The sequence below is a fragment of the Mesocricetus auratus genome, unplaced genomic scaffold (genome assembly GCF_017639785.1).
Source record: "Mesocricetus auratus isolate SY011 unplaced genomic scaffold, BCM_Maur_2.0 Super-Scaffold_100022, whole genome shotgun sequence".
Lineage (NCBI taxonomy): Eukaryota > Metazoa > Chordata > Mammalia > Rodentia > Cricetidae > Mesocricetus > Mesocricetus auratus.
In genome coordinates, this window is record NW_024429203.1 from 26502217 (window position 1) to 26529134 (window position 26918).

At 45.8% G+C, this 26918-nt stretch overlaps 1 protein-coding gene and 1 long non-coding RNA gene across 7 annotated transcripts in view; both read left to right on the plus strand.

The window, feature by feature from the left end:
* Positions 1–13629, plus strand: part of Cadm1 (cell adhesion molecule 1) — a 323512-nt gene extending 309883 nt beyond the window's left edge. For all 6 annotated transcript variants that reach the window (XM_005069479.4, XM_005069481.4, XM_005069480.4 and 3 more), the window contains 2 exons: positions 8557–8688; positions 10636–13629. In XM_005069479.4, coding sequence (XP_005069536.1) covers positions 8557–8688; positions 10636–10754 — 251 coding nt within the window. In that variant the 3' untranslated portion in view covers positions 10755–13629. The remainder of the gene's footprint in view (positions 1–8556; positions 8689–10635) is intronic.
* Positions 13630–15164: 1535 nt separating this feature from the next.
* Positions 15165–22600, plus strand: LOC121133445. The gene is made up of 2 exons (XR_005870285.1): positions 15165–16414; positions 17804–22600. It is a non-coding gene; the product is annotated as an uncharacterized LOC121133445 (long non-coding RNA).
* Positions 22601–26918: the final 4318 nt, after the last annotated feature.

A 26918-nucleotide genomic window follows, 5' to 3' on the forward strand; every position in this document is an offset into this window, starting at 1 on the left:
TGGAGACTGAATTCAATTATAATACAAGACAAACAGGTTAACACCCGACTTAAACAGCCCATCAATAAATTAGAGTAGGTGTTGCCCATTTAATGCTAAACTGTGATAATGAATAATGCTACCCACTCCCTGCTGTATTGGCTAGAAAGTCCATCCTTTACACATTAGGGATTAATGTTTCACACTTCCAGATCGTCCCCTGCCCCGCCCCCATCCCTCATCCTCCATTCACCAGTGCCTGCCTCACTTAATGATAGTTTCATAGGTAGCATATGGTGTTCAGCCCTCAACCAGAAACTTGAGATGCCCGGCTGATCTTCCTTTGTAATCTGCATTTAAAAAAAAAGACTCAGTGCCTAGTTCACTGATTTTAATTATTGGCCAACTTGGGGGGGCTTATCTGGCTCTTCCATGAACCCTTTTATTTACTTTTTGAGTGTTAATTTTATTAATGATAGAACCACACTAGTTTTGAATTGTTTTATCAATTACATCTGCCATTTCTCAGTGACAGCTGGTGGTTATTGCCACCCATGTGGAATAGAATAGCTTTAAGCATATTTATCTTTCTATTTTATTTTAAAACTTTAGCAAAAATGTCTCCAATTGCCTCCCTCCCTTCAGCAGTGGAGGGACCTCCGGGAACTGTTAAGTGGAGTGAGGTGGTAAATAGTGTGCAAGAGAATGGCCCTCAGCACCAGAGAGCAGCCTGTCTTTCCCCTGCTGTGGAAGCAGAGGCACTGACAAGGCATTCCAGTGCTGTTTTCAACCCTTGTTACCCTCCAGATGAGAAAGGGATCTGGGGAAATCCTTCATGCCCTTCACAAGCCACAAAAACATACTGGGAAGGGGCAGAATTCTGTTTGACTCCCATAACCCTTGCATAGGTGTTAGAAGAAATCCAGGTGAGCCAGCTCTTGGCTCCCTTGGTGGATTACAGAGGAAGCCTAGGCTTTACATCCTAGGCCTTCGTGTCCAGGGATTCTCAGGCAAGGGACAATATGCAGGCACTTGCTCCTGGACACGTGTCCACCATCACAGGATGAAGACAATCATAAGTATATGAGCTTCATGCACTTGGCTCTGGGCTGGCCCCTAAGACAAGCGGTGAATAAGGCCTGGTAGGCATTGGACCAGCCTTGGATTTCACAGGCTAGTCCTGCCACTCCAAGGTAACTTTCTAGTAGGAAACAGCCTGGATACCCAAGCTGATCATGATTGTGTGAAATTAATCCAAGTAGCTGCAGATGAAGAGCTGGGACAGGAGAGGGTAGAGGCCAGTTCAGAAAAGCGTGCCAGAGACCAAGGCCAGGAAGACGTGATGGATGAAAATGAGCCAGCAGCTCTCTTTAGAAATTAAGTTGTGCTCCGTGGTAACCTTGGAGCTTGGGGTCTGAAGCAGAAGGACCTCGAGTTTAGTGTGAATCAGTACCTTGAGAGCTCTCATTGGGGCCCATGGTCAGTGACTTTCTGACAAATGTAATTCTGGATTCCCCCTCATGCTGATCTTTCCCATAATCCAACATGCTACTGTTTTCACCATGGGGAGAAAGGTGGCCACCACCAAATAGACCAAACCTCTCCTCCAGACTAAAAAGTTCTTAGCCACAGTGTGAAGTGTGAGTTCCAGTCCCACAGGTTGGACACTGCTCTGGGATGACTTCACCATATTCATGATTCCATCCTTCTCACACCCCCAAATGCCTGAGGACCACCGCAGCATCTATGTGTAGAGACAGATTCTAGTGGGAATGCCTGTTACACTCTGTCCTCTTTACCAGGTTCCTATAAGGAAAAGTCCAGTGTCATCCTCAGTAAAAGTCAATCCCACTTCCAAGGGCCCTGTTACAAGATGGGTAGAGCAAGGGTCTCTGAACAAGCGAAATGCCTCGGGATTGGCATCCTGTTTTGTGGAGTTATTTCTGCTGATGATTAAATTAACCTAAACCAAGTGGCTGGAGAAGGGAGAGAAATCAACATTTTAAGAGACTTGTCCAAATCTTTAGCTGAAACATGTTTAACATTACAGTCCTCAAATGGTGTCCCTGAATCATATCATCATCTGATGGCCCTGTGCTCCACACAGAATCGGCTCAAGTTGATTTTGTAAAAGTGAAATGAAAGGTTGATCGCTGTTGCTCCTAAAGAGCTGACAAATACTGACCTAGGGCCAGTGATAAGAACCAAAAAGATCCTCCTCGGATTTTCATAGAGCAGGCTGAAGCTCAGCAGATACCGAGTCCTGATGGCATGTCAGGCCCTAAGCCAAATAGACTTTTCCATCTATCACAGCCATGCTCTGGCCCCTGACAGCAACCCTGACAGAATAGCATTGGGGCAAATGTCTCAGAGTAGGTGATTGACCTACCTGAAGTCACACAGGAAAGAATTGAAGTTCAGCTTCTGGCCCAAGTCTGATGGCAAGTCTGGTGCACTTTCTCATGGGCCATGCAGATGAGCTCCTAACTGGTCCCCTGTGGCTTGGTAGTGGCAGGCAGGGAGAGTCCTGATCACTGAGTGATGGTGTGCAGCCACTGTCTGTGCACAGTTGTCATGTAAATGAGCATATGCTGAGCTCCAGGGTGCAAACTGAGGATGACTACTGCAGTTTTCCTTGCAGTGGCCTTGCACAGCCCCTCCAAGAGTCAGAATAGCAGCATGACATTGCTAGAATCGAATGCGGCTGATGACTGACACTGGCCGCCTGGCATGCTATATGGGAATCTTCATGATTTTTTGCCTTTACGTTGATTCCTTCCCTTCCCTTCTCTGAGAAGACAGAAAGGAAAGGTTATGCTGCATAAAGGCTAGTGTGCTCCAATATATATTAACATCTTAATGGGAAAGCTGTGCATGTACTGTATACATTTACTACTCTCTGACAAGAGGGAATTAAATGTCAGAAGGATTTGTAGCATCTATAATTGAATTGGTGCTGAGAAAAGCAAATCTTAAAAGAAGAATAACATATTAGGATTAGCAAACAACGTGGCGTTTTGTCAGCGCTTGCCATTCAGTGTTTCCCCTCCAGTAATAAAGCTGTGCTTTTAGAGCGCATGCTTAGCTTGGGTGCCCTAGATGAAGAGCAGTTACTATAGGTGATGAAAATGGGTAGCTACACCTTTCAGGTGACACAGCTGGTGTGTGCGTGTGTACGTGTGCACGCGCTCCTGTTTGGTGTTTTGTTTTGTTTTTCTTCAGGTTTGGAATGTATACCACCTTTCCCCCTCCCTCCTCCTTAGCAAGAAGTAGCAAATGACATCACAGTCATTAAGCCCTTTCTGAGATAGATTAATCCATCCAGCTCTAGGAAGCCGGAGGCAGCATTTCCATCATAAACACCAATTGTACAAATTTTTAATTAAACTGACTTGTCCAGCAAGACCTCAGCTGCACCAAGTAACAGAGCTATTGCAAAATGTCAGCCTCAGCTTCAGTCATCTTTGGGCAGGAGAGGCTCCTGTGGGAATAGGAGACCCGGAATCCTCCCCTTTAATGAAACCCAAGGTAATTTTTAGCCTCCGATCAGTGGGTGCTGGAGCAGTATCTAGCCTATACCAAGGAAGCCGGAGATATGAGGGTATAACAATGCAGTTCTGGCCATCACCCCTGATGCTGCATATTTCACACTTCACCGTCTCCAAAGCAGAGAGCTCTGTATCCTTTTGACGAAAAGACTGACTTGAGATTCTGCTACCTGGGCTTCCGAATGGGCAGCCTGCAGTTGCAGTGAGGGTTCTGCTCAGTGAGTCCCTCTGCCAAAGCCCTTCTTTGCCAGGAGCCTGTCAAGGACATCCTAGCCATTTCCCAGTTACCCGTGGATCCCTGCTTTGGCAGCACAGCCTGCAAGGCTTATGACAGACCCATGATCATGGCATTCTCCTGGCAGTTCGTGTGGCACGTCTCCTGCCAGGTGGTAAAGTAGCCATAGAAACCAGGGCCCCTTCCAGATGCCGTATCCACACAGGCAGCAGGGCTGAGGGGGTGCTTCGTGAAGGAAGTGCTCCACTCTAGTAAGTGTTTAAGAAGTAAATGTGAGTAGGAAAAAGAGATGTCCACTAGAGGGGTAGGGATGCACTGAAAGCCCACTCCAGCCTTCAGATCCCGTTCACATTGCCCTCGAGAAATAGGGGGTTCAGGTCAACTGCCCAAGCTAAAGAAAGCTGAGCATTTTGGGACATCCTTGCGACTTGATGAAAGTATTTTTGTTGTTCTTGTTGTTGTTGATTCTTTTATTGTTATTATGAGATTTCTAAGATGCTAAAATCACAGCCAGGGTAGTTGAAACTATGACACAGGTCTTTGTTTCTCTCTCTTTTTTTAACTTGACATTCTACAAGGAACTTATAAATCTCACATGGAGCTAAGTTGTTTCAACTTTTTGTCAACAGAAAAGCTAACTGCCAACTCTAACCAGCTCACGACGTAGCTGCCACATTTGGAGCTCTAAAGTGATGCAGGTTGGGGTGAAACAGGCCGAGCAGGGTTTGTGCCACAATGGCGTTGTCACACCCAGCATTCAGTGCTGCCTAAGTTGGACTTAGCCAGCTCTCTTGTTCACCTGGATGTGTTTACGAAGTTATTTAGATGAGGTTAACTACGCACAGACTGTGGTTAGGGGAAACTAGAAAGATGAGGTTAACTACGCACAGACTGTGGTTAGGGGAAACTAGAATGACTGTTCTTGTATATGCTTTGCATTCCTCCCCAGTACAGCAAGGGCACGGCTTTATCCCAAAATAGAAACACTAACACCTGTGACTGTACAAGAGGCTCCCTTTACCTAAAGTCTGGGCTTCTTTAGAAGACCTCTGCACCCCACCTTCACTTTTCGCTTGAGAAGCTGCAGCAGCTGGAGAGTTTGCCTTCAGTTTTGTTGTCTCTGTGTTAAAGCGAGGAAGAAATCTGGAGAGATGTTCCCAGGAAAACAAGCAGCAAATGGGATGAGACCCACATAGATACATCTCCTCCCTCAGGAGAGCAGGGCCTTCAGATGATGGTGACAGCCTAGTAATTCCTCAAGAACTACTCTGAATTCTCACCTCTTGATCAAGACAGGAGAGATGGAGGCTGGTGGACATTGCCACAGATCCTCCAGTGGGTCATCCATATTGTCCTCAGACTCCTGTTTTGTTCAATTCTGGCAGCCAAGTGCAACCCTGTGGCAAGGCTTATTGCTGCTTTTTGTGGCCACCGAGGCATCAGCTGCAGATGCAGTTGATTCAAACCCAGCAGCAGACAACCAGCATCACCCCTGCCACTCTGAGCCAATCCACAGCACCGTTGGAACTGCCTCCCATCCCACAAGAGGAAACAGAAGAGATAAATGAGAAACAACTGCTCTCCACATGGGAAGCCAGACCATGACAGGCACTTAGGAACAGTCACAGCTCTATTACTGCCTCCCATGGTCAACCAGGGATGGGAGTAGGGTGGAGGGGAGGTGGGAAGAGGCTACCAGGAGCTCATAACCAGCAGTGTTCCCTGTAAATTAAACATCAGTTACCTTCTGTGTCCATCTGCTTTAATTGAAAACAGGAAAGGTGTCTTGGTGATTAACTAGCAGTAGTAAACTTTCTGATCAAAGTGGGTATCAGACGGTAGCTAGAGAGATTATGTTTATAAATAAGTATCTGCAACGTGTGTGTGTCCTTGAGAGTGGGAAAAAACTAAAACATAGGTATTTAGTGTGAGCTAAGTACAGGGGGAAATAGCTAGACTGAGCACATTTGGAGAGCAAAGGTCAACTGAATAGTTGGGCTTAAATAAGGAATCCCAAAGATGACAGGGGTTTTTGGTTTTGTTTTAGCCTTTTTTCGAGAGGTTTTTCTTTTATTCTGTCTTTCTTTTCTCTCTCATACCCCATGCACAAACATACCAGCACGTATCTTGGGCTTTTTTGTACCTGAAATTGTAGGAAGTAGTTTTTCAACAGTGGACAAGAAGAGTTGCCTGCCTCCAGCTGGATAGAACCCTGTCTTAAACAGCTTCTAGAAATTTCCTTCTATTCTCAGACCTCCCAAAGTGGTACCTCCCCACCTTATGTAACTCCTTTCCCTCCTCTGTATCACTTTGTCCCAAATCTAAGACACACAGAGTATATTGAAATAAAATCAGACATTCAATCAGTTTGAAGCCCATGGCAACTAAAGATTAGTTGATGTCATGTAGACACAACCAGCAAGTTTTACTATGGCTTGGCCCCTGTGAGAGCATTTGAGTATTTGCAGTGGGGTGTGTCTTCACAATATAAAATGTGGTTCTCCAGTAGGTACCAGAATCCAGTACCACTCTGTGATGGTTACTCTTCATCATCAGCTTGACTGGTTTTAGTATTACCATGGAAACACACTCATGGATATGTCTGACGATGTCTCCAGAAAGGTTTAACTGAAGAGAGAAACCCAATCCTAAATGTGGGTGACACCATTCCCTGGGCCAGATCCCAGACCAAATTTTAAAAAAAAAGCAAACAGAGTACCAGCGTTCCCCTCTTTCTGCTTCCTGATGGAGGATACCGCGCAACCAGCTGCTCCACTCAGTCCTACCACCGTTCCTTCCCTGCCTTGATGGACTGTAACTTCAGAAGGGGAACCGGATAAATCCTTCTTTCAGTTATTTGTGGCAGATATATTGTCACTGAAGAACAATAATTAGTGCACACCCCACATGCAGTACTTCCAATCACCAAACTGTTTCCTAAAAGTCAACAAAGTTTCCATGGCCACTGACTGCCTTGTGGAAAGGACTTCCAGAACAATAGAGGCTGCATTGTCTGTAGTCAGCAGCACTTGGTCTGAGGCAGGGGATTCCTCTCCATTACATTTCAAGTGGAGCTTATTAGACACATTGCTGGAGGGGCTTGCACATCATGGAGTAGACTAATTGGCTGCAACACTCTGCCTCCAACCCATCTCCATTCTCCAATTAAACTCCCATCATCCTGTTGTCCAGGCGACCTGCCACTGCCTCTGACTTGGCATTTCTGTTGGGGTTTGGGGTATGAGTTATTCTGCAGTCCTTCCAAAGCTAACTCCATGGAACACTTTAAATACTCCACATTCTAATTGAAGCTCTTTTAATTAAAGCGCTTTCCATGGGAGCCTCAGACACGAGTTATTTCCCCACATCCTTCGGTGCCTAGTCTTCAAGCAGAATTGGAAATATTGATAGAAAGTGTAAGCCCTGCCCTCCCACTGAAAGCGGTGTATCAGGTTTCGGCTCAGAAGAGTACCATTACCTTTAGCTGTCACGGATCTGTACACTTGATCGATAAACTTCAAATATTATTAGAGGTGGAGGCTTCAGAGATTTGCTCTGTTCTTTGGAGAGAGACAGAGATAAATCTTTCTTAGAAATTGACTTGAATTTGCACTCTCGGTCTTCCCGGTGAAACGCATTTCTCTTAGGCATCCAGCAACTACAAGGGGGGCAGATTTATAGGCCATGTGCTTCATGTACTGAAAGATTTAAATGGTAAATCCTTCACATATGACTTCACAAATCATGTAAAGTTAAAAGATTTTTACCGTTTCTGTTGCTGCTGTGCTTAAATTGTAAGGTACAGCCAGTAAATCATTTTAATGGAGGTGTCGTACTTGACTCAATAAAAAAAAAAGGACAATGGTTTAGCTTCCACTCCAAAATGTTAATGTATTAATCAACGGGAGAATAATTGTTCTTTACTATGTTATAAATCTCGGGTGCCATTAGGATTTCAGCAAGGGGTGATGTAGCCATATTCCTAAATTAAAATTGTTTACCCTGCCGTACAGCCATTCTGCGTTGCCATAGCTCATCCTGGGTTCATGCTGAAGTTGTTCCCCAGCCAAAAACTCAAAAAGGAACATCCAGAGGGAGTGAGACTCATAAGAGAAAACTAATTGTATTTAGAGATGTTAAATAAATGACATCAAAACCATCTGTGGCAATGGACAAGCATTCCTTTCCTGTCTTAACATTTCCTCTCTTCCTCTCCCCACCCCTTTGAATTAGAATTTAAACTGAAGTTTTTTCCTCCTCACACCTTGTAAATGTGGCAAGCATGTCATATGTCTTTAGTCTCATAAGCCTGGTTTAATCTCTACACAGCCTTGCTTCCCTATGCATGTTCCTCTAAGAGAGTGCGATGTGGGACCTCTCCACACTCTCCCACTCCCCACCCCTGTTCCTCTGATAGCCTGAAGATACCATCCATGGTGCCCATAAATACTTAGGTCAGCCTCCTGTGTATAGTGAGTGCTAGGAATAGGTGAGAACAGACAGGGCACACACACACACACACACACACACACACACACAGCTCCCTAAGTTTCTTTCACGCACAGTAGCACTCCCATGCTACCTCTAATGAAATTGCCTTGTGGGGAGAACAGATCAATTCAGCACTGGACAGGTCAGTCTGTTCCCTCTGTGTAACTTGATCCATCTGGTTTGTTCTTGCTGACTCCTCCATTAAAAAAGAAGGTGACCTTCTGACCCTGGAGGCAGTGTCCCTGGGGCTCCTGGTGTCTTGTAATAAGTTCTACATCCCTATTCCTCTTCTGATTTCAACAGATTCCCGAGCAGGTGAAGAGGGCACCATTGGGGCAGTGGACCATGCAGTGATTGGCGGCGTCGTAGCTGTGGTCGTGTTTGCCATGCTTTGCTTGCTCATCATTCTGGGCCGCTATTTTGCCAGACATAAAGGTAAGCAAGGTGTTTTGGCAGGCTGGAGCAACATGTCGCCACAGCCCTGAAACTGTTGTCATTTGTAGGCAGCTTGGTGTAAAGGATGACTCAGCGTATATGATTCCTAAACAAGAAGTGGGGTTAAGTGGGTAAAGAAACCTTAGCAACTGCTGCTGAGGACTGCATGACGATTTGAATTCCCTGTAAATACAAAGCTGGATAGGTCTGCTGTGCACCAGTCTACATTTGGGGAGAGAGTCAAAATAATAAGGTAGGGGCTAGTGTGATGAGTGACCTGAGCCCTGCAAGATTGTATGTGTGGCAAACATCCACAGCCCCAGAGACAGTGGACTGGTTCTCTGACCCTGAACTCTTGAGTAAGCTGGTCCCCAGAGCCAGAATATTTCCTCCTTGATGTGATGTGCCCAGGTTTAAAAAAAATAAAATAAAAGAGAAAAAGAAAAAATCATTTGCCTTAAAAGCCACATAAATATGTATTTTTTAAATTATCAGGGCAATTGATTTAAATTGCCATTAATCATCACACTTACCAACTGTGCAGACTGGATGGGCAATCATCTTTGCCAATGCTCTTCCTCTCTGCCTCATGCTGCTCTAAGCCTCTTCTCCCCTCCTGGTAATTTAGTCTTCCTTTTCTTTGTCGGCCCTTGTCTTTCTCAGTTGTTTTTCTCAAGCACTGTGCAATGAGCTTTGGGGGTTTAGTAAGCGCTTGCATACTGCTTCATTGTGACTTGGGTTTGGGGAAGGTCCCTGGACCCCAGCAGTGGAGGTTCAGGGTGCTTAACAACAGACTTTAGGATCCAGAAGTGTCTGTCTGGAGCACAGAACAGTGGGGGACTCTTGGAGCTTTGTGGCCCAGAATCTCTGCCTTTCAGTGCTTAACTTGGTAGAGCTGTGTAGGTACAGCCAGGGAGCCAAGCAGAGTTGTGTACAGCATCCATGGAGGATCAGAAGATGGTAACATGTCTCTGCGAGAGAGAGGACTTGGGAGGGAAGCGTTTGACTGCCTACTTGCTCAATTTGTCCCTTTAAAATCTGAAAATTCAACAAAATGTCTCAGGCTTTTTGAAATATAAGAATCTAGAGTCAGAACATAATGGGAAGAGGGCTATCAGATTATACCAGGCAGTATGAGTTCTACCTACCTGCTGTTCCGAGGTGAGGTCTTGTCGTCCTTCACGTAAACCCTATGGATTTGGTGATGGAAATGTCACCAACTTGGTTAATGTTCTGTCTATTGTCATTATAAGGTGGCTGTGCCAATTAGAAGATCCATGAATCTGGGTCCAGGCTCTAGTCACATGGTTAGAAAGAATCCCTTGTTCGTGAAGACAGAGCCCAAGCCTCGATTGCAGTCTTGACAATGTCAAATTATGTCTCTATCTCATGCCCTACTCTGAAAAGGAAGGCATAGGGAAACCAGTCCTTATAAAAGTTCAAGCACAGTCTCACCTGTGGGTAGCCAATAGCAATTCATGAAGCCAGGAGACTATGGTTGGAGTAGCTGATTCAAGATGAAAATAGAAGCGTCATTGGGGCCCTACTTCATTTATTGGCTAATTGTTCTTCCTTGCTTTGGTCTTTAACCATGTGTGAACATCTCTGGTCATTGGTCTTTGATGTTTACTGTTTATGCATTAGTCAGCAGCTCTCCAGCTTTCTGCATTTTAGCCCCACTCACATGTCTTCTTCTCTGGTCATAATCACTGCTCTAATGTCTCGTTTGCTGAATTACATCGCAGCAGCTCAGTTGGAGTGGTACCTTTGGAGCCCGGGATCCCCATCTGTCTCACCCACCTTGCTCTCTTCTTCCAATTGTTTTTTTCCCCTCTGCTGCCTGCACACCACTTCGGCTGATGATGGCCATAAGCAACTTGCCATCTCTGTACCACTTCACACAGAGGCCATCAGAGAGTCACAGTGCTTTACCCCTTCATCTTTCAGGTACATACTTCACTCATGAAGCCAAAGGAGCCGATGACGCAGCAGACGCAGACACAGCTATAATCAATGCAGAAGGAGGACAGAACAACTCCGAAGAAAAGAAAGAGTACTTCATCTAGATCAGCCTTTTTGTTCCAATGAGGTGTCCAACTGGCCCTGTTTAGATGATAAAAGAGACAGTGACACTGGAACTTGCGAGACGCTCGTGTGTTTTTTATGAGTGGGTGGAAAGATGCGAGGCTGGGAAGGCTTGGGATTTGCTATGTAAAAACAAAAAGAAAAAATGTTCTTTGAAAAGTACGCTCTGCTGTTTGACACCTCTTTTTATCTGATTTTAATTTGATTTTGTTTTTGTTTTTTTAATTTTTATTTCTACCAAGTCAAACTTGGGTTTTGGTAGATTGCAGAAAATTCTGTGCCTTGTTTTTCATTTGTTTGTTGTGTTTCTTTCCCCTTTTCCTTTGTATGCATTTATTTTTCCCAAAATCAATTTTTCCCCTCCCCAACCCTCCTGGGTTTTTTGGAACTGACCTGCTGGGATTCCTAAGACTTCCCCTTTGTTGCCGCTTTCCTGCTTTCATTTGTTTTTTGTGTTAACGGTGACTGCTTTCTGTTCCAAATTCAGTTGCATAAAAGGAAAACCAGCACAGTTTAGATTTCATAGTTCAGAATTTAGTGTCTCCATGATGCATTCTTCTCTGTTGTCGTAAAGATTTGGGTGAAAAAAAAAAGAAAAAAACAGTGAAAACTCTTTGCTGCTGCCCATGTTTCAATACTTAGAGCAGCAAAGACTAGAAAAGTAGACTGTGACTCAGAAACTGTTGTTTGCTGTGGATCTTCATTACTGTACAGGGTTATCTGCAAGTGAGGTGTGTCGCAATGAGATTGAATCTGTCTTTAATTCTGTATCTGTAGGCGGCTCAGTATAGATTACCCCACCCTGTGCAGAAAGGTTTGGGGTGGAAAGTCTCCTCCTTCCTCATTGCCCTAAACAGACCCAACAGGTGAGGTCTGTCCATTTTACGTCAGTGGACGAATTTGAGTTACCACAGGAGGAGAAGCAGGGAGGGGATAAGGTAGTCCTGCTCTGGTTGTTCTACTCCAAACAACTCCATCCACCTTTCCCAATTGGCCTTACTGCTCACTGGTGTGCAGAAGAGAGCTAGTCCGTGCTTTGTGTGAATGAAGGGGACAGGTTTTTGTTTGGGGGTTTGTTTTTGGTTTTGGTTTTGTTTTTCCTTTGTGCTTACTTAGGAGGGCAGTAGGGTGTGGCCTGCATGTACTGTACATTACAGACACTGTCCTGCTGGGACTCCTGTCCTGCTGGGATTTCCAACTCCAATCCCGTGCAGCAGCTCTCATTCCTTCAGATTTGGCTTGACAAAGGCAGGAGGTACAAAAGAAAGGCCTGTATTGTTCTCGAAAGGTCAGAGCTGAGGTGCAAACACAGCATGGAGAGATTTTCAGTTACTTAATCAAAACTCAGATGTGAGTGTTTTTATCTTTCTACCTTTCATACACTAGCCTTGGCCTCTTTCCTCAGCCTTAAGAACCATCTGCCAAAAATTCCTCATCTCGCATGATGGCAGCCATAGCACATAGCTACTAAAATAAGTTTCCTTGAACATATCTTAGACTGGAGCCTGGGGGAAGGTAGAGGGGTCGAATTACCATTTGCATTCTTTAAAGCTAAGTGGGGGTTTGTCACTGAAGTGTTTAGGAAATCCAGAAGTCGTTCTGAAGGACTAGAACCTAAGCTCTTATCCTATGTGTTGGCAGGCTCCAGACTCCAAAAATCAGTCCCTATGGAAAGGTGGCATCAGAAAAGATAGATCTATCTATATATATAAATATATAAATATATATTATATAACATTTTCAGTCAGTACTTTTGGATTTTGCAAGGTGCATTTTTACTATTGTTACATTATGTGGAAAACTTACGCTGATTTATTTAAGGGGAAAAAGTGTCGACTCTGTTATTTGAAAGAATATTTCTTTTCTTGTCTTTATTTTTACTTCTGATAGAACCATTGCAATATGGGGGCCTTTTGGGAACGGACTGGTATGTAAAGGGAAGTTCATTATCGAGCAGTGTTTTGTTGACCCCTCTCCTGTCCCTAGGCACTTATTAACCAAGACAAAAAGCCACAAGGAACATCCCTTTTTCAAGAATTTTATAATGCCCATCTATTCCGAGCCCTTAGCACCCATCCTGAACATAGTGTGACCATATCAAAGGGTGAGAACCAGTTAGCATGTCGTTGAAAGGGTTTTTCAGCTGTTCTTTTTAGAAAAAAAAAATACAAAAAAACAAAAACAAAAAAAACAAAAAACAAACAAAAAAACTATCATTGTTCACAGAATTGGCATCTCATTTTCGGGACCGCCCATCTTTCTGTTTTGACAAGTGTACAGTAGTGCAGTGTTCTGATGTAACTTTATGGCTTACAATGTTGACATGTCTCAGGTTCCTGTGTTTCGATTGGTGTTTTTCCGTCTCAGGTAGATTGCAAAGTGTAGGCCCCACACATTGGAAAAAATAATAATTATAATGATAATAAAACAAAGCAAAAACAGGAAATTACGGATTTTAGTTGTATATTGGTTTATGTATTTTTCTTAAGTATACAGTGCACTGTTTGAAATGTATTGTTGAGTATTACTTTGTACAGGTTGATCACTTTTTAGAGTGAAGAAAGAACAAACTTGTTTTTTTTGTGTTTTTTAAAGGAATATAAAATAATGAAGGATGTATAATTGATGCCAAATAAGCTTGTTCTTTAGTCACAACAGCGTCTTGTTTTTCCCTCTAGGCCAGTTCTGTTTCTAAGGTGTACAAGGACCATGTTACAGTGTAAGAAACTCCACATCCATGTGTTCCCATTCGCATTTTGTATCGGTTCATGTATACCATTTTTAAAAAAAGAAAAAAGAAAAAAAAGTACTATAAAATATCTGTCTTCTTAATAAAAAAATTAATGTTACAAGTGATCCTTTAAATCTCTTTCTGGATTCTTACGATACCCAGCCTCTGGTCCCGCTTCCTTTCCTAGGACCTTGTGTGGGGCCCAGAGCACTGGCAGTAGGTTGCTGGGCAGTGGCTGCCAGCTGTCTCTCTTGTCTGCTCTTCCTTGTCCTGTCCTCTTCTCCCCCACAGTAGCCAGGGGAGTCCGGTGCTTGACTGAACGGCGTCGCTTCCCGTGGGCGCGATGATTTGTGCAGGTGTGCGTGCAGCTGCTGGGGATGGCACCTCCCCTGGATGTGTCCACCGCCACCCTCCCCCTTCACCCACCACCCACCAACTTTCCTGTGTCGCCTGCTCCACCGTCTCTCTTTGGGATTGTGTGTCTTAACGATTCATACTGCCTTCTTCCTTTTCAAAGTCTCTCTCCTTTCGCAAAGATGAAGCGGTGAGCTGCTGAGGGCTGACAGTTTGGCTGCCTGTGGATTGTTCTCACTCACCATTTAGGTTTTGGAAACTTCCAGGCCCAGGTGAACTGTGAGATTCAACAGCACGGGGTATCAATGTCCTTGCCTTGCAGGCGAAGTTAGCAAGGAGCTTACTTGTAATCGATAAGCAGGAATCTGACTACCCCGAAGTGCCCCTTCTCACCTTCACCCAGCTCTCATTGGGTTCCCCCTCTGTTTCAGTCAGGTAACCGGGAAGGTTTGGCAGGGAGAGACAAGGTAAGCTCCAGAGAAAACCAAGGCTGGCATCTCACATTGGTTTCTTATATCACGGTCTGGTCTCCAGTCTGTCTCTAAGGGGAACAGCACCAACAGAAGCAGTTATGCCGTCATTGGGTGTCTGACACATAGACATGGTGGGGGACACAAACACAGACAAGTGTAAATGAATGATTACTAGAGGCTACGGTGCCAGTTACACCAGTGAAGAAGTGGCCTCATCTGTGAGTGTCACACCCAATGTAATAATGGCAGTGAGGATTTCTTGGGGAAGGCAAATGAGCAGTAGCTGGTCACTCAGCTCAATGGAAGAGCTCAGAGCTTTGCTGGATTTCCAAGGACATGAGAGAAGAAAAGGGACAATGCAGAGGGCAATGAACCTAGCCAGCAGGTGGACATGTGACGAGTAAGGTACTCTGTAGGTGTGATCCGTCTTGTAGCTGTCCTCATAGTCTAGGCAGAAGCTTTGAGTGTTCACTGTACTCTCTCAGCTTCTGCCAAAAGGCAAAGAACAACAAGGAAGATGATCTACCATATCTCTATAGGACCCACAGGACAATCCAGGATAGCACTCAAGATCGAGGGCTAGAGCGGACCAGCCTTGGGTTTAAGTAACTGCTCCATCTTCACTAGCTGTGAAGCCTCAGAATGTTGCCCAGTGCACCTGATCTTTGTCTTGTCTTTTGCTGGGTAAGGTGAAGTTGTTATAACCTCTAAGGCCATTAGGAGAGAGAGAGAGAGAGAGAGAGAGAGAGAGAGAGAGAGAGAGAGAGAGAGATGGAGACGATGCATACCATGGGCTGGGGGTATAGCTCAGTGGGGGGGGGACCTGTGCTTAGCATGCAGTGGTCTTTGAGTTCAATCTTCAGTACCACCAAAAAGATAAGAAATTGGCACTTACGCAATAAAGTTGCACCAGGAAGTAAGCACTCATTACGTGTTCATTAGACTGAAATGTTGATTTAGAAGACAAGGGTGCCCATTGCTGTAAGAACTGGTTCCTCCTTAGAGAGAACTGTCCGTGTGGATTCGTGCTCTTGTGAATTTTCCCATAGCATACCGAAGGATTTTCTCATCATGATTCATCAGTGTACTTATTTGTCACTATTCTGAGCCACATGGTATGTGGTGTGTACAATGTCCTTGTCTATAGCATGAGGCTTCAGATTCAGCCCTAACACACAGAGCAGGGACCCCTAGTGGTCTGTAAGCTGAGACAGACACAAGGTGGCAGGCAGCTTGGCTGTTGAAGCACAGTAAGACTGGCAAATGAGAAGATGCCAGAAGCAGCTGGGTTAATATCTGCGTGTTGTGTTTCCGGTGTGCCTCTTGGTATAGCACAAAAGCTCTCCCTGCTCCCTCCAGGGGGTTCTCGAAAAGCTTGGCCTGGCCTGGTTGGGTTCTCCAAATACATCAACTGGAACCCTGAGGTGATACCCAGGTGTTAATTAGGTTAATCTTTCACTGTCCCCTGTCTAGTTGAAATGTAACTCTTGTTCTATGGACTTGCTCTTTGGAGAGCTGTTCCTTTGATTCTGTCATCCAGAGCCTTAAAGCAATCATGTGGTCACCACATGACAAGTAGAAAGACTTTCCTTCCATGAGGCATTTCTGTTGCATTACAAACCATGGCCTCAAATTCCTAATACATCTTCTTGCCACAAATATGTAATCATAAAGAACTGGCAGTCAGATTCCTTCAGTGGATCTCATATTTGCACAGAAAAACCTAAGATGAAGCTGAAAAATTACATGGCCCCACTGTACAGCCAGTGGGAGCAGAGGCTCTTTGCTGTCACCCAGAAAGGCTCACAGCCCCTCTGTCATGGTCATAGCAGCCACACTGTGAGCTTTCAGCAGGCTTTAGTTCATGACTTCACCTTGTACTCTTGGTCTCCATTTCAAGCTTTGACTTTGCCAGTTCATCCCCAACCAGGTAGTTCCTGTAAGGCCTTGAAGAGATGTGCCTGTCCACCCCAAGTTTAGCACCCTTGGTCCCATCTGTCTCTGAGGCCTGCCAACGCTAGTATTTGTTCCTCCTTGGGCAGCGATGATGACTTTTGGGGTGGTGGCTGTGGAAAGCTGTAAGGTAACATTGTTGTCATATATCATAAGGGCCCTTCAGAATGAGGTGCCACGGGTTAGAAAAATTCAAAGTATGCTTCTTACTTTACTTGTGCTCATATAAAAATGCTAAAGAGTGCCTCCAACAGGAGCAGTGCGGGAGGGCAGTCCCCACACCACTTTACCTGGTAGGAAGAGGGGAGTGGACAGCAAGATAATGAGGGCACCCCAAGGCCAGACTGGAACATAATGAGAGTCTATGCTGTCACGACTTACTATCCTCAGCGTCCAGACTCTTGTACAATATGGAACTTCGGGCTTTGGTGGAGGATTTTGTTGTTGTTGTTGTTGTTGTTGTTGCTGTTGTTTAGTGTTCTGGGTTTTTGTTTGTTTGTTTTTTGGTTTGGTTTGGGTTTTGGTGTTTGTTTGTTTCTTTCTTTGTTTTTAATAAGAGGTTTCTCAGTGTAACAGCTCTAACTCTCCTGGAACTTGCTTTGTAAACCAGGCTGGCAACAAACTCATAGAGATCTGGCTAATGGTAGGTTTTTGTTTGTTTGTTTGTTGTTTGGTTTGGTTTGCCTTTTGGGTTTTGCTTTTTGTTTTTTGTTTGCGTTTTGTTTTTTCATTCCCAAGAGACTATACTGTGTATCTCCCCTGGTGGCCAGTATAGAAACTGCAACCCTTGCTTATTTAGAAGTAGAATTAATTTCAAGACAACTGCCTTTTCTCTGACACACACCTCATCCACCTGCACTCCACGCTTTGCTCCCTCCTAAATCCTTTAAAACTTCGAGCTGGGGAGTCAGGACCACTACTGAGGAGCAAAGCAACCCACGCCCTGGGCCAAGACCTCTCTGGCTGTCCTGCATACATATGCTGGCTCACGCTCATATTTCAGGCATGCTCGCCTTAAATCTTCCTTAAGTGCTATCTTCTCAGGTTAATTAATCACCAGGCTTAAACTTGCTGTTACCAGCAGGAAGTCCATCCTGAAGTCAGCAATGTTACGATTGCATCTTCTAATACTGTTTATCCTGCATTAGTGTTTACTTAGGGGGAAAATTGATCCGTAATTGATATTTCAGTCTTCCAGAGCTGGTGTTGGAAGAGCCTAATGCAAGCCTTTAATAGCAAGCAAATATTTAAATCCCTTAATGGTTGCTGAATATTGAAATGTGTGACTTTATTACTCTTTTCGGTTTGTTTTCTCTGTAGTTGTGTATTTCATCCTTTAAACTTGCAACAGATGCTGGCAGGCTCCAGTCTAGCTAATCCACAAAAGCTGTTTGCCCAGACACAGCAGTCCTGATTAAAAAGTATTGCTATGGATGGGGTCTTCTACACTAATCGGTCTCTGTTAGCCAGTGACAAAATTACTATCCGTCTCTCTTTCTCTTTCTCTCCCTCTCTCTAGGCCTGTTTTCTCTAACCTCCTCTCCCAGAATAAAGTGATGGGGGCAGCTGTAGTGTCGCAGTTAGGAGCATGAATCTATTACCGTTTGGACAAGGAAGGGAAAATGCCATTACTGTCAACTGAAATGTCCTACTTGGGTTTTTTGCTCCTACTTCTCTGCCAAAGCCCATTGCTACTGCTCACAGCTGTTCTTGGTGGCTTGATCCTTAACACAGCCAGAAATGCAGCCGGGAGACACTTAAGACAGTTTATGGAAAATAATAGATTTCCTTGCAGAGACACCAAAACCTCGAGAAGGGCCTGGATTCGAGTTAGACCCAGCCAAGATCACCGGTTCTCTCCCTTTCTGGCCTCAGTTACAAAGCCTCTTGCTCAAAACGTGCAGGCCCTCTTGAATTCTCTGTTTTCCTGGTTGGTTTCTGTCAGCACCCACAAGTCTCTGGCTCTGGAGCCCTTTGTCTCACCACTCGCCTGCAGCTGCATGAGATCTGAGAAGAAACAGTGCCTCCACGTGTGGACAGAAAAGATGCTACAGTGTGGAAAAGAACTTCCAGGAAAGCCAGCAGAGGCGAGCTGGGACTCAGCTCAGCAGCCTGGGCGCAGCAGAGACAGATGGCTATATTGGAGGCCACCACTGCCCTCCCAGCGCAAGGGTGGGATCCCTCCTTCCCCGTGTGGCATCTCTGTGTGACCAATCAGGAATGCCAAGAAGTGGTGTAGTTAACTCTGCTCCCTTCATCTATGCAGCCATGTCGCCTTGCCAACTCTCAGCCAGCCTTTAGTTAGGAGCCTCTGGGAAGGGCATTCCCTTGGGCAGTCCGGGAGGGAGTGGCTTCTTGCTCACAAATGCAGGGAAAGCTGCAAGAATGACAGGGCCACAGACTTGCAGCTTCCAGACTGTTGATGCAAATTCAGGTCAAAAGCCATGAGTCTTTCCCCACCCGTGCCCGGAAGTGAAGGTAGAGGGGAGTGGCCTGCAGGCACTGACCCATCTCCTTTTCCCTCATTGCAGTCACAAGCAGCCCCAGCCCAGTGCCATCACTCCCCCACTGTTTTATTCTCAGCTCCTCCTAAATGGAAACCATTAATCATACTAAATTGTGCAATGATTCCATGATAGGGAGAATGCTGATGGCAAAAATCATTCTCCTTTGTTGTGCCAGGCAGGCAAAAGGCAGAGAAGTATTAGTTTGTCTTTTGCAAGAGCCTGGCTCCTTGCAAATGCTGACCATGTGTTTGCCCAGGCAGCTGCTTCTATATGCACAGCTTATTTTAGCATCGGACTAAGGCACCCCAACTGTTGACAGAAAACAAGGCTCCTAGCCTCCTCTCCCTTATTCCAAGGACTGCCAGGAGTACTTAAGTTTGTGGGTGCCCTCACCCAAGGTCTTTCCCATTTCAAGGTCCTTAGATTGGGGGAGGGCTGGGATGGGTGGAATGGGATTGGTGGAAAACCCAGAGGTGGTCTCAAATGGGGCAAGCTTGTAAGGTAAGCTATCCATCCACCCTCCCTCACCCCCACACACACACACTTCTGCCAGCTGGATTGCAGGAGAAGCCAGGTGTGGGTACCAAGGAGGCTTTTTTTTTTTTTTTTTTTTTTTTTTTTGCTTTTCAGAATTTGATGTCTGCTTCGCTTTCGACAAGCCTCTTTGTAAGCCACCCCTTCTGAATTAGAATCGTTTTCCAAAAGCTCTTAAGCTATGATTAATGCCAGGGCTGTTTTTAACAATCATCCTGCCAGTCTTAAGCTGTAGTCATTTTCAATAATTTGGAGCGCTCAAAGGCAAGCCAGGAGTTTGTTGACAACAAAACCCAGAAGAGCACAGCCAGGCAGCCACAAAAGATGGAAAAGCAAAGGGACCACTTGGGCTTAGCTGGCTTTCTGCTCCTAGAATTTCACCACTAAAAGTGTGATTGAATGCTCACAATGTATTAAGGATCCGACCGTGAACATGACTGGGCGAGAGGGCTGCCAGCCTGGCTTTTGTGTCAACAAGCAAGCCGCGTGTTCGGAGGGCTTCTGGTTTACTTATGGACACGTGTGGTTCATGCATGCTGTCCCCAAACCAAAGCCTCCTTTGTCTTCCTTCTGCCAACCTTGAAGATTGAGAAAGAATCACCTGTCATCCCTTTTGCTTTGGAGACTGTTTGATTCCTGGGAATGATGAACAGGTTAGGACTTGGGAAAGTCCTCTCCCCAGTCATGTGTGTGGAATGAGTGTTCTCTTTTTAATCTTGGCAGTTTCACTCGAGAGTTTCCGCCTGTTTAAATTGCAGACCAAATGAAGCTGTGGCAAACAACGCCATGATCACAGATTTCCTTAGGTCAGACTTCCATGGCCTTTATTTTTAGTTCGTTGCTTTCTCCTGTAGGAAAATGGGTGATAGGAGTTTGGCCCAGTGAGTTATGTATGTCTAATATATAGTTGTGTCTCAGTTCAACCCTGCCTTCCAGGTGTGTCGCCAGTGAGAGAAGACCCCAGTAGAGCTAGGGGTGTGCATGAGCTGACTTCCCATACTTCCTCCAACCATGAATGACGGTCCAGCTCTCCCAGCGTGTACCCACTCATTGCATTTCCAGACGCTCTCTTCTGAGGCAGTAGTGGTGTATTGACAGTGGCTGGTCCCTCTAAAAGGCATTAAAGTCTCCTGGGGATTTAATGGGGGCTCCTGGCAAGCTTTCAGTGGACACTGTCCTGCTGTCGGTATCCTGCCAGCAGCCCTGAGCCTTTGGGGAAATGACGTTTCCTCAAGAGTGCTCAATCCCTTTCATACCCTGTCTCAGTTCACTGTATCAGCCACGCCCCAAAACCAGAGACCTGAGCATCATTCTCAAATCTCTCCTCTCATCTCCCACCATCAGTAGTTACTAGCTCCTGCCCATTGTCCTCTAAATGCTTCTTGGACTCCATCTAAACCTGGTGTTTTTATGTCACCATCCTGGTCCTCGCCTCTTCAACTCAAAACATGTGACAGCCTTTCCCCTAGCTTCCCATCTTCCTGCCCACTACCCCCATCACTAGACCTAATGACCTGCTCTGGGCCACTCCCCTGTTCAGGCCAAGTCCCTTCTTGACTTTGGGTTTACCATCAACTCAATGCTCACAACATGCCTTCCCCTCACTCTGGGCCTCAGCCCTATCCATGACCCTCAGCTGCATGTCCTGTGCCGTACTGTGCTGCAAGGTCACTTCAGCATCCCCCCACCTCTGTGCCTTAGAAAAGCTGATTCAGGATGCTTCCCTTTGACTTCTCAGTCTCTCATTCTTACCTCAAGTTCTGTCCTTATCTCATGTCTGAACTATTTATTTACTTTGTCTCCCTCAGTAAAACAACAAATTCCCTGAAAGTAGAGACAGAATCAAATTCCAGTCTGTATCTCCAAAACCAAGGGCGGTATCTGGCTCTGGGCTCAATAAATTGTTGGATAGCAAAAGACTATTTTTTTCGTCTGTGTCTGCCTCTTTTCTGAAAAATTGGTGGGTATGGCCTGTCCCCTTCTTTCTAGCCAGCAGTTCTCAAATATCTCCAACTCCTCCTGCCTGCTTTGTTGAATTTGAATTTTGTTTCTTCTGTCACAGTCAAAGTTGTTGGCTGTTCTTTGTTTTGTCTTTCCCGTCCTGACCTGGTTAAGGTCCATAAGTGCATGGCCTACTAACACCTCCAGGGCTTGTGAACGTATTTGATGCATGGAAAGGAAATAAATATGAGCTACAAAATCCAGAGGAGACAAGAAACCTGCCCCCTCAAATGTGTTAAGTGTTCAATTAAACACCTACAAAACTATAACATTGTCAACCAAACAGCAAGCTGCATCAAACTGATTTTTTTTTTAGACTTCAGGCCTTAAGTGTAAGCAGTGTAGGCTGCAGGCTCTCACTGTGGAAGTGAGCTTCAGTTTCAAGGTTCTAGGCCCTGTAAAGACTTCCAAGCCCACCTCACTTGTTCTCTTTCCTCGCCTGTTCCTTCTCCCATTCCTGGTCTTGTCATCCCCATCCCCACCCCCAGCTTCCTTTCTTGTCCTCGCCTTTCCCTGAATCTCCCTCTCCCTAAGTGTACAAGATGTGCTCTGGAGGAAGCCAGTCCAGGAAAGGCAGGTTCCATTCCCACACATGGGGGCTTAGCAGGGCAAGCTGCTCTACTCTAAATAGTCACAGAATCCTGCAGATGTGTTAAATGTTCAAATTAAACACCGTCTTTGGCAATGGTTCTCCCTCGAGCAGCAAGGACAAATGCAATCTGAGGGGATATGTGACCTGCACACCCCAGCTTCACTACTACAAAAGGCAAGTTGTCCAGGCAATGCCCCAGGCTTGGGGGGGGGGCAGCTCTTCCCTGCCCCACTGCTGTGTTCCAGCTTTGGGTTTTTGTTTTGTTTTGGGTTTTTGTTTTTGGTGCCTGGGTGGAGAATTAATCTGGTGGGGAGGAGCTGCAAAGCCAGGGGCCTGAGTTGAGCTTCCAGCTGTCCCTCTGTTTCAGCCTGTGACTTGGGCAATCGCTGCCTCCCTGAGCCTTGCTCTGCTGCTATAAAGAGCCTGGATCCCAAATTGTTTCCAGTCCTTTGTAAAGTGCTTTAACCCCTTAGGTTCAAGGTACGGCTTGTGAGCAAAAGGGATGCTGTTGTCCCGGAGCATTTAGAACCCAACAAACTGTACTGCCTGCTCTTGAGTTGGAAATTAAAAAGCTGGAATGAGTGATGACTAATCCCCCTGTTGTTTCATGGTGTCCTTGTCATCTTGGGATTGTCCAATTTGGGCCCCTTTTCTTTAAAAACAAATAAAACTCTTTTGTGAAGAATGGTTTCATTTGCTACATAATTTTGACTTATATAATTACTTTTGTGACTTCTCCCCACAACTTCACTCAGGTGAAAAAGCCCCCGCGTCTCCCACCCCCCACAGCAGCCGCCCGTTGTTGGTGCTCTGTGAAGTAATTGTGCAATTAGGACGGAGAGGCCCCAGCCCTATGCTTCTACATTTTAAGTTGGGAGTCTGACTTTGACTCCGGCTTGCTGGAGTGGGTGAGCCAGCCCGTTATTAAAAAAACAATTATGCTGTTAAGAAATCAGGAGCTCCACAAGTGAAGAGCATCGATTGGCAAGAGTTGGTCAGTTATCACCAGAAGGTCCTGACAACACACTAATAGGTTTTTCTGAAGATCCAATCAAATTTTCTAGGCAGAGGCTCGAGGTGTTCCACATGGGATAATGCTTGTCCTGTGCCGTATTGATTTCAGTGTGCGGCTCGCTCCTCTCTCCCCTCTCACGGACTCCCGCTTCGGCTGAGGCTACCTTTTCTCTCTCTCTCTCTTTGGTAATAAAGACCTGAGCTTTGTAGCCCATGTTAACAGTGGGACCAGGGAGGGGAACCTCGGACGCCTCCCTCTGCCCTTGACTGGGACCTCCGTGTGCTATCTCTTTTGTTAATCCTCCCTTAAAGGGAGCTGAGTCTGTCCTGCTTCTCCCTGACCTTGTGGACTGTGTTCTCACAGCTGCTTCCTGCACAGCCAGTGGCCCTCTTAAAAGATCCAGTTGGAAAGCATGCTGGGTAGGAGGGAAAAAAACAGCGGGAAACCACAGAGGTTTCCCAGCCCCATTGCCACTACCAAGGGAATACTCTGAAAAATTCTACACCATGGGACTATGCTCAGGGTGTGTGTGTGTGTGTGTGTGTGTGTGTGTGTGTGTGTGTGTGTGTGTGTGTGTGTGTGTGTGGTGTGTATTTGTGGCTTTGGATGGTGAGAGGGAGAAACACAAGACTACCAGATACAATTGTACAAACCATTTGACAAGGGTCGCAGGTCATAGGGAGATGGAGATGTACCATCCTCTACTAGCCAAACTCCATGCCTTGACACTTAGTGACACCTTTTTGTTTCTTTGCTGGCTTGATTTTTGAGACAGGGCCTTCCTGGATAGCTTATGCTGGCTAACTCACTATGTACATCTGAATGCTAAGATTACAAGTATTTACCACCACAACCAACCAACTCACTATGTCAACCAGGCTAGCCTGGAACTTTTAGCAAGTCCCCTGCCTTGTTTTCCTGAGTGCTAGGGTGACAAATGTTTACCATCACACCTGAACCATCTCCAAAATCTGGTGTGGTTGTAATTTCTAATTCAGACAACATGAGGTACTCTGCTGTGGGATTCTACTGAATCTGCACTCTCCGCCACATCCAGGATCGTCCTCAGATGCAATGACCATGTTAGTACTTCTCATGGCTGTTCTGTGGTCATTAGCATCTCTCTCAGTCACAGTTGACCTCTTTTTTTTTTTTCCAAGACAGGATTTTTCTGACTGTCTTCCTGGAACTAACTCTGTAGACCAAGCTAGCCTCAAACTTACACATATCTGCCTGCCTCTGCCTCCCAAGTGCTGGGACTAAAGGTGTGTGCCACCAACGCCCGGCTCAGTTGGTTAAACCTACTTGGTTAGCATTTACCTCACCCATCAATTAGTCCAATTTAAGACACTCCACAAGGCCCAGGCTGCATGGAGCATGTCTGTCATGCCATCTCTTTCACTCTCCTTACCCAACCTTTTGAAGAACACAGGCTTTGACTAACATTGGTTCGAGCCCAGTTTCTCTTCATGAGCATCACCTTGAGATGAGTCTAAGCCTGTTTCTTCATCCTGCAAATGCCCACCTCACACCAGCTGGTGGGGATGGCACAGGTAAGTATTCTCCATTGCTCTACAAGTATCAGTTACAGACTATTGTTTCACTGAGAGCTCTGGAGCCCCACCTCCTCTTAAGGCCTCTCCCCTCACCACCCCTCACACCCGGTGGTCAACACAGAATTAGCACACATCTATGCCCTTACACACACGTATAGCCCCTCATTGTTTCAAGTGTGTGTTTCCAGAGCCGTGAGCAGGGGGCTGTCATACAGTCACCTTGGATTCCCACAGTCAGCCGATAGGATGAGGCTACCATGGTTATGTGATAACTCTTTGACTTTCCGGGTATTTACAGCGGTGCAGTTTTTAGTGTGCAGCTCTTCCTACCCGTGAAGAGACTTAACTGGAATCCATAGCTTTGGTTGAGTTCATCCACTCATACAATACAGAATGTCAGATCCTCCAAGCACCCCAGTTCATGCAATTTACACGCTTTGACTGTAAGCAGCCTCACAGAGGAGTACCAGGTATCAGCCTTGGAGGTGTGTTACTGACCTTCCCCCTCCTTCAAGCAAGACAAGAGGCGAGTTCAGGAGGGCAGTGAGGCAAACACCCAGAACACAGAACTCATTAACATGCAGATCCTCAGTCCCACCCATTGCCACTGACTGAGACTTCAGCACATGGGACTCAGCAGTCAGACTTTCCTGTATGTCTCCAGGTGACCAGATGCCCACTCTACTGTGAACCTTACTGCCTGGCCTGTTGGAAAGTTGCTAACTTGAAATCCAAGAGCAGCTGCGGCTTTGCTCTGCAGCGTCAGGGTTTCCATTAGTAAGGCAGGAGCCTGGCTCTTCTCATCCAGTATTTTCGTACACTCGCCAAAGGACACACCTGGCACATAGTAGGCACTTAAGAAACGCTAGCAGCATTTGAGCTGCCACTTGTCTGGGGTGAGTGGCTGGATGTCTGATTGCAAAGCTGATTGGAGGACATGTAAGTTTCATCAGTTTCATCAGGAAAGACAAATCTATTAAGTGGCTAAATGCACGGCATTCTGTGCACTCCAGGCAGAGGGGAAAAAGCGGTCCACAAGCTGAGGTAGACAAGATACCGTGCAAAGGCCAAAGGTTCTGAAAATAAAAGAATTGTGTCCTGAAAGCCAATCTTGATCCAGGGAGCTGGCTGCCTGATCATCACAGACTTACACGGACACTCATCCCCTCTACAGATAGTCCAGGGTCTCTACTCAGGGCCAAGTAATGAACTAGGCATAGAAAACACACAAAGAAACAAGTTCACTAACACCTTGTTATAGATCAAAGAATACGCCGGCTCCCTGTGTCCTGGCCCCTTTATAGTAGCGCAGGGTGTAATGCTGCCTCTCCGGGCTGAGGCTGTATGCTCCCTGCTCACACACCAGTCTCCAGCCTCTCTTCTCTGCTACAGCCTCATAGGAGGCCAGGTGTTTTACCTGGTGCATCCACAAAGGGCTGAAGCTGTCATTGCTCTGGGTCTCTGAGTGACATAGTGGAGCAGAGGCCATTGCTAATCACCATGGGACACAGGGCAAGACATAAACTGGATTGGGAATTTATGATGGTGATGATCATCTCAATCTTTCCTGATGAGTAAAGACTGTACCCATATGAGTACGTGCACCCAATGCAAAAACACACTCTCTGAAATATCCAACTAGCATTGAGAAGTGCTATGAAGGAGTCCCATGGACTACTGTGAAAGCATGTAGGAGTGAGGCCTTACCCACCCTTGGGGCTAGCTGCCTCAAGGAAGATGTGGTTTGCAGCTTTCCATGAATATCACAGACACCAGAGATAGTCAGCTTACAAAAGGGCAGGGAGTTGGTTTATGAGTTGTGTTTGAGATTTCAATATGTCTGCGATTGGTTGGTCCCATTGCTTTCGGGTCTGTGTCTAAGCAGCATCTCGCAGCATCTCGTGGCACAAGAACTCATGTCTCAGAAGTAAAAGAGAAGAAAAGGATGAGGTCAAGACGCTACTCTTTTTAGCCCACCATCCCTGGAGACTGCCCATTGAGCACCAGCTCTGAAAGTATCCTTCACTTCCCAGTAGCACTAAGTTAGGGACCTCCTGTTAGTATAAAGGTCTTCAGGAGACCTATGAAAAGTTCCTCTGGAGAAACGTGAGTTGAGGCACAAGAGTTGAGTGGTGGTTAGGAAGACAAGGGAAAGCTCAGAAGCAGAGGGAGAGGCAATATGTACAGAGAACAGTCAACCAAGAGGAACTCATGGAGGTAGGCTGAGGGGCAGTCTGGAGGTGTAAAGAGAAGCCTTCCCGCCAGCCTGGTTCCAGAGCCGCATCAGTCCCAAATAAACACACAGGAGGCTATATTAATTATGAAGCTGTTGGCCTTGCTTGTTTCTTACTGGCTAGCTCTGACTTAAGTATTTATCCCATAATTGTTAATCTAAGTATTTTCTCTTACCAGAGAAGTTACCGGGCTTC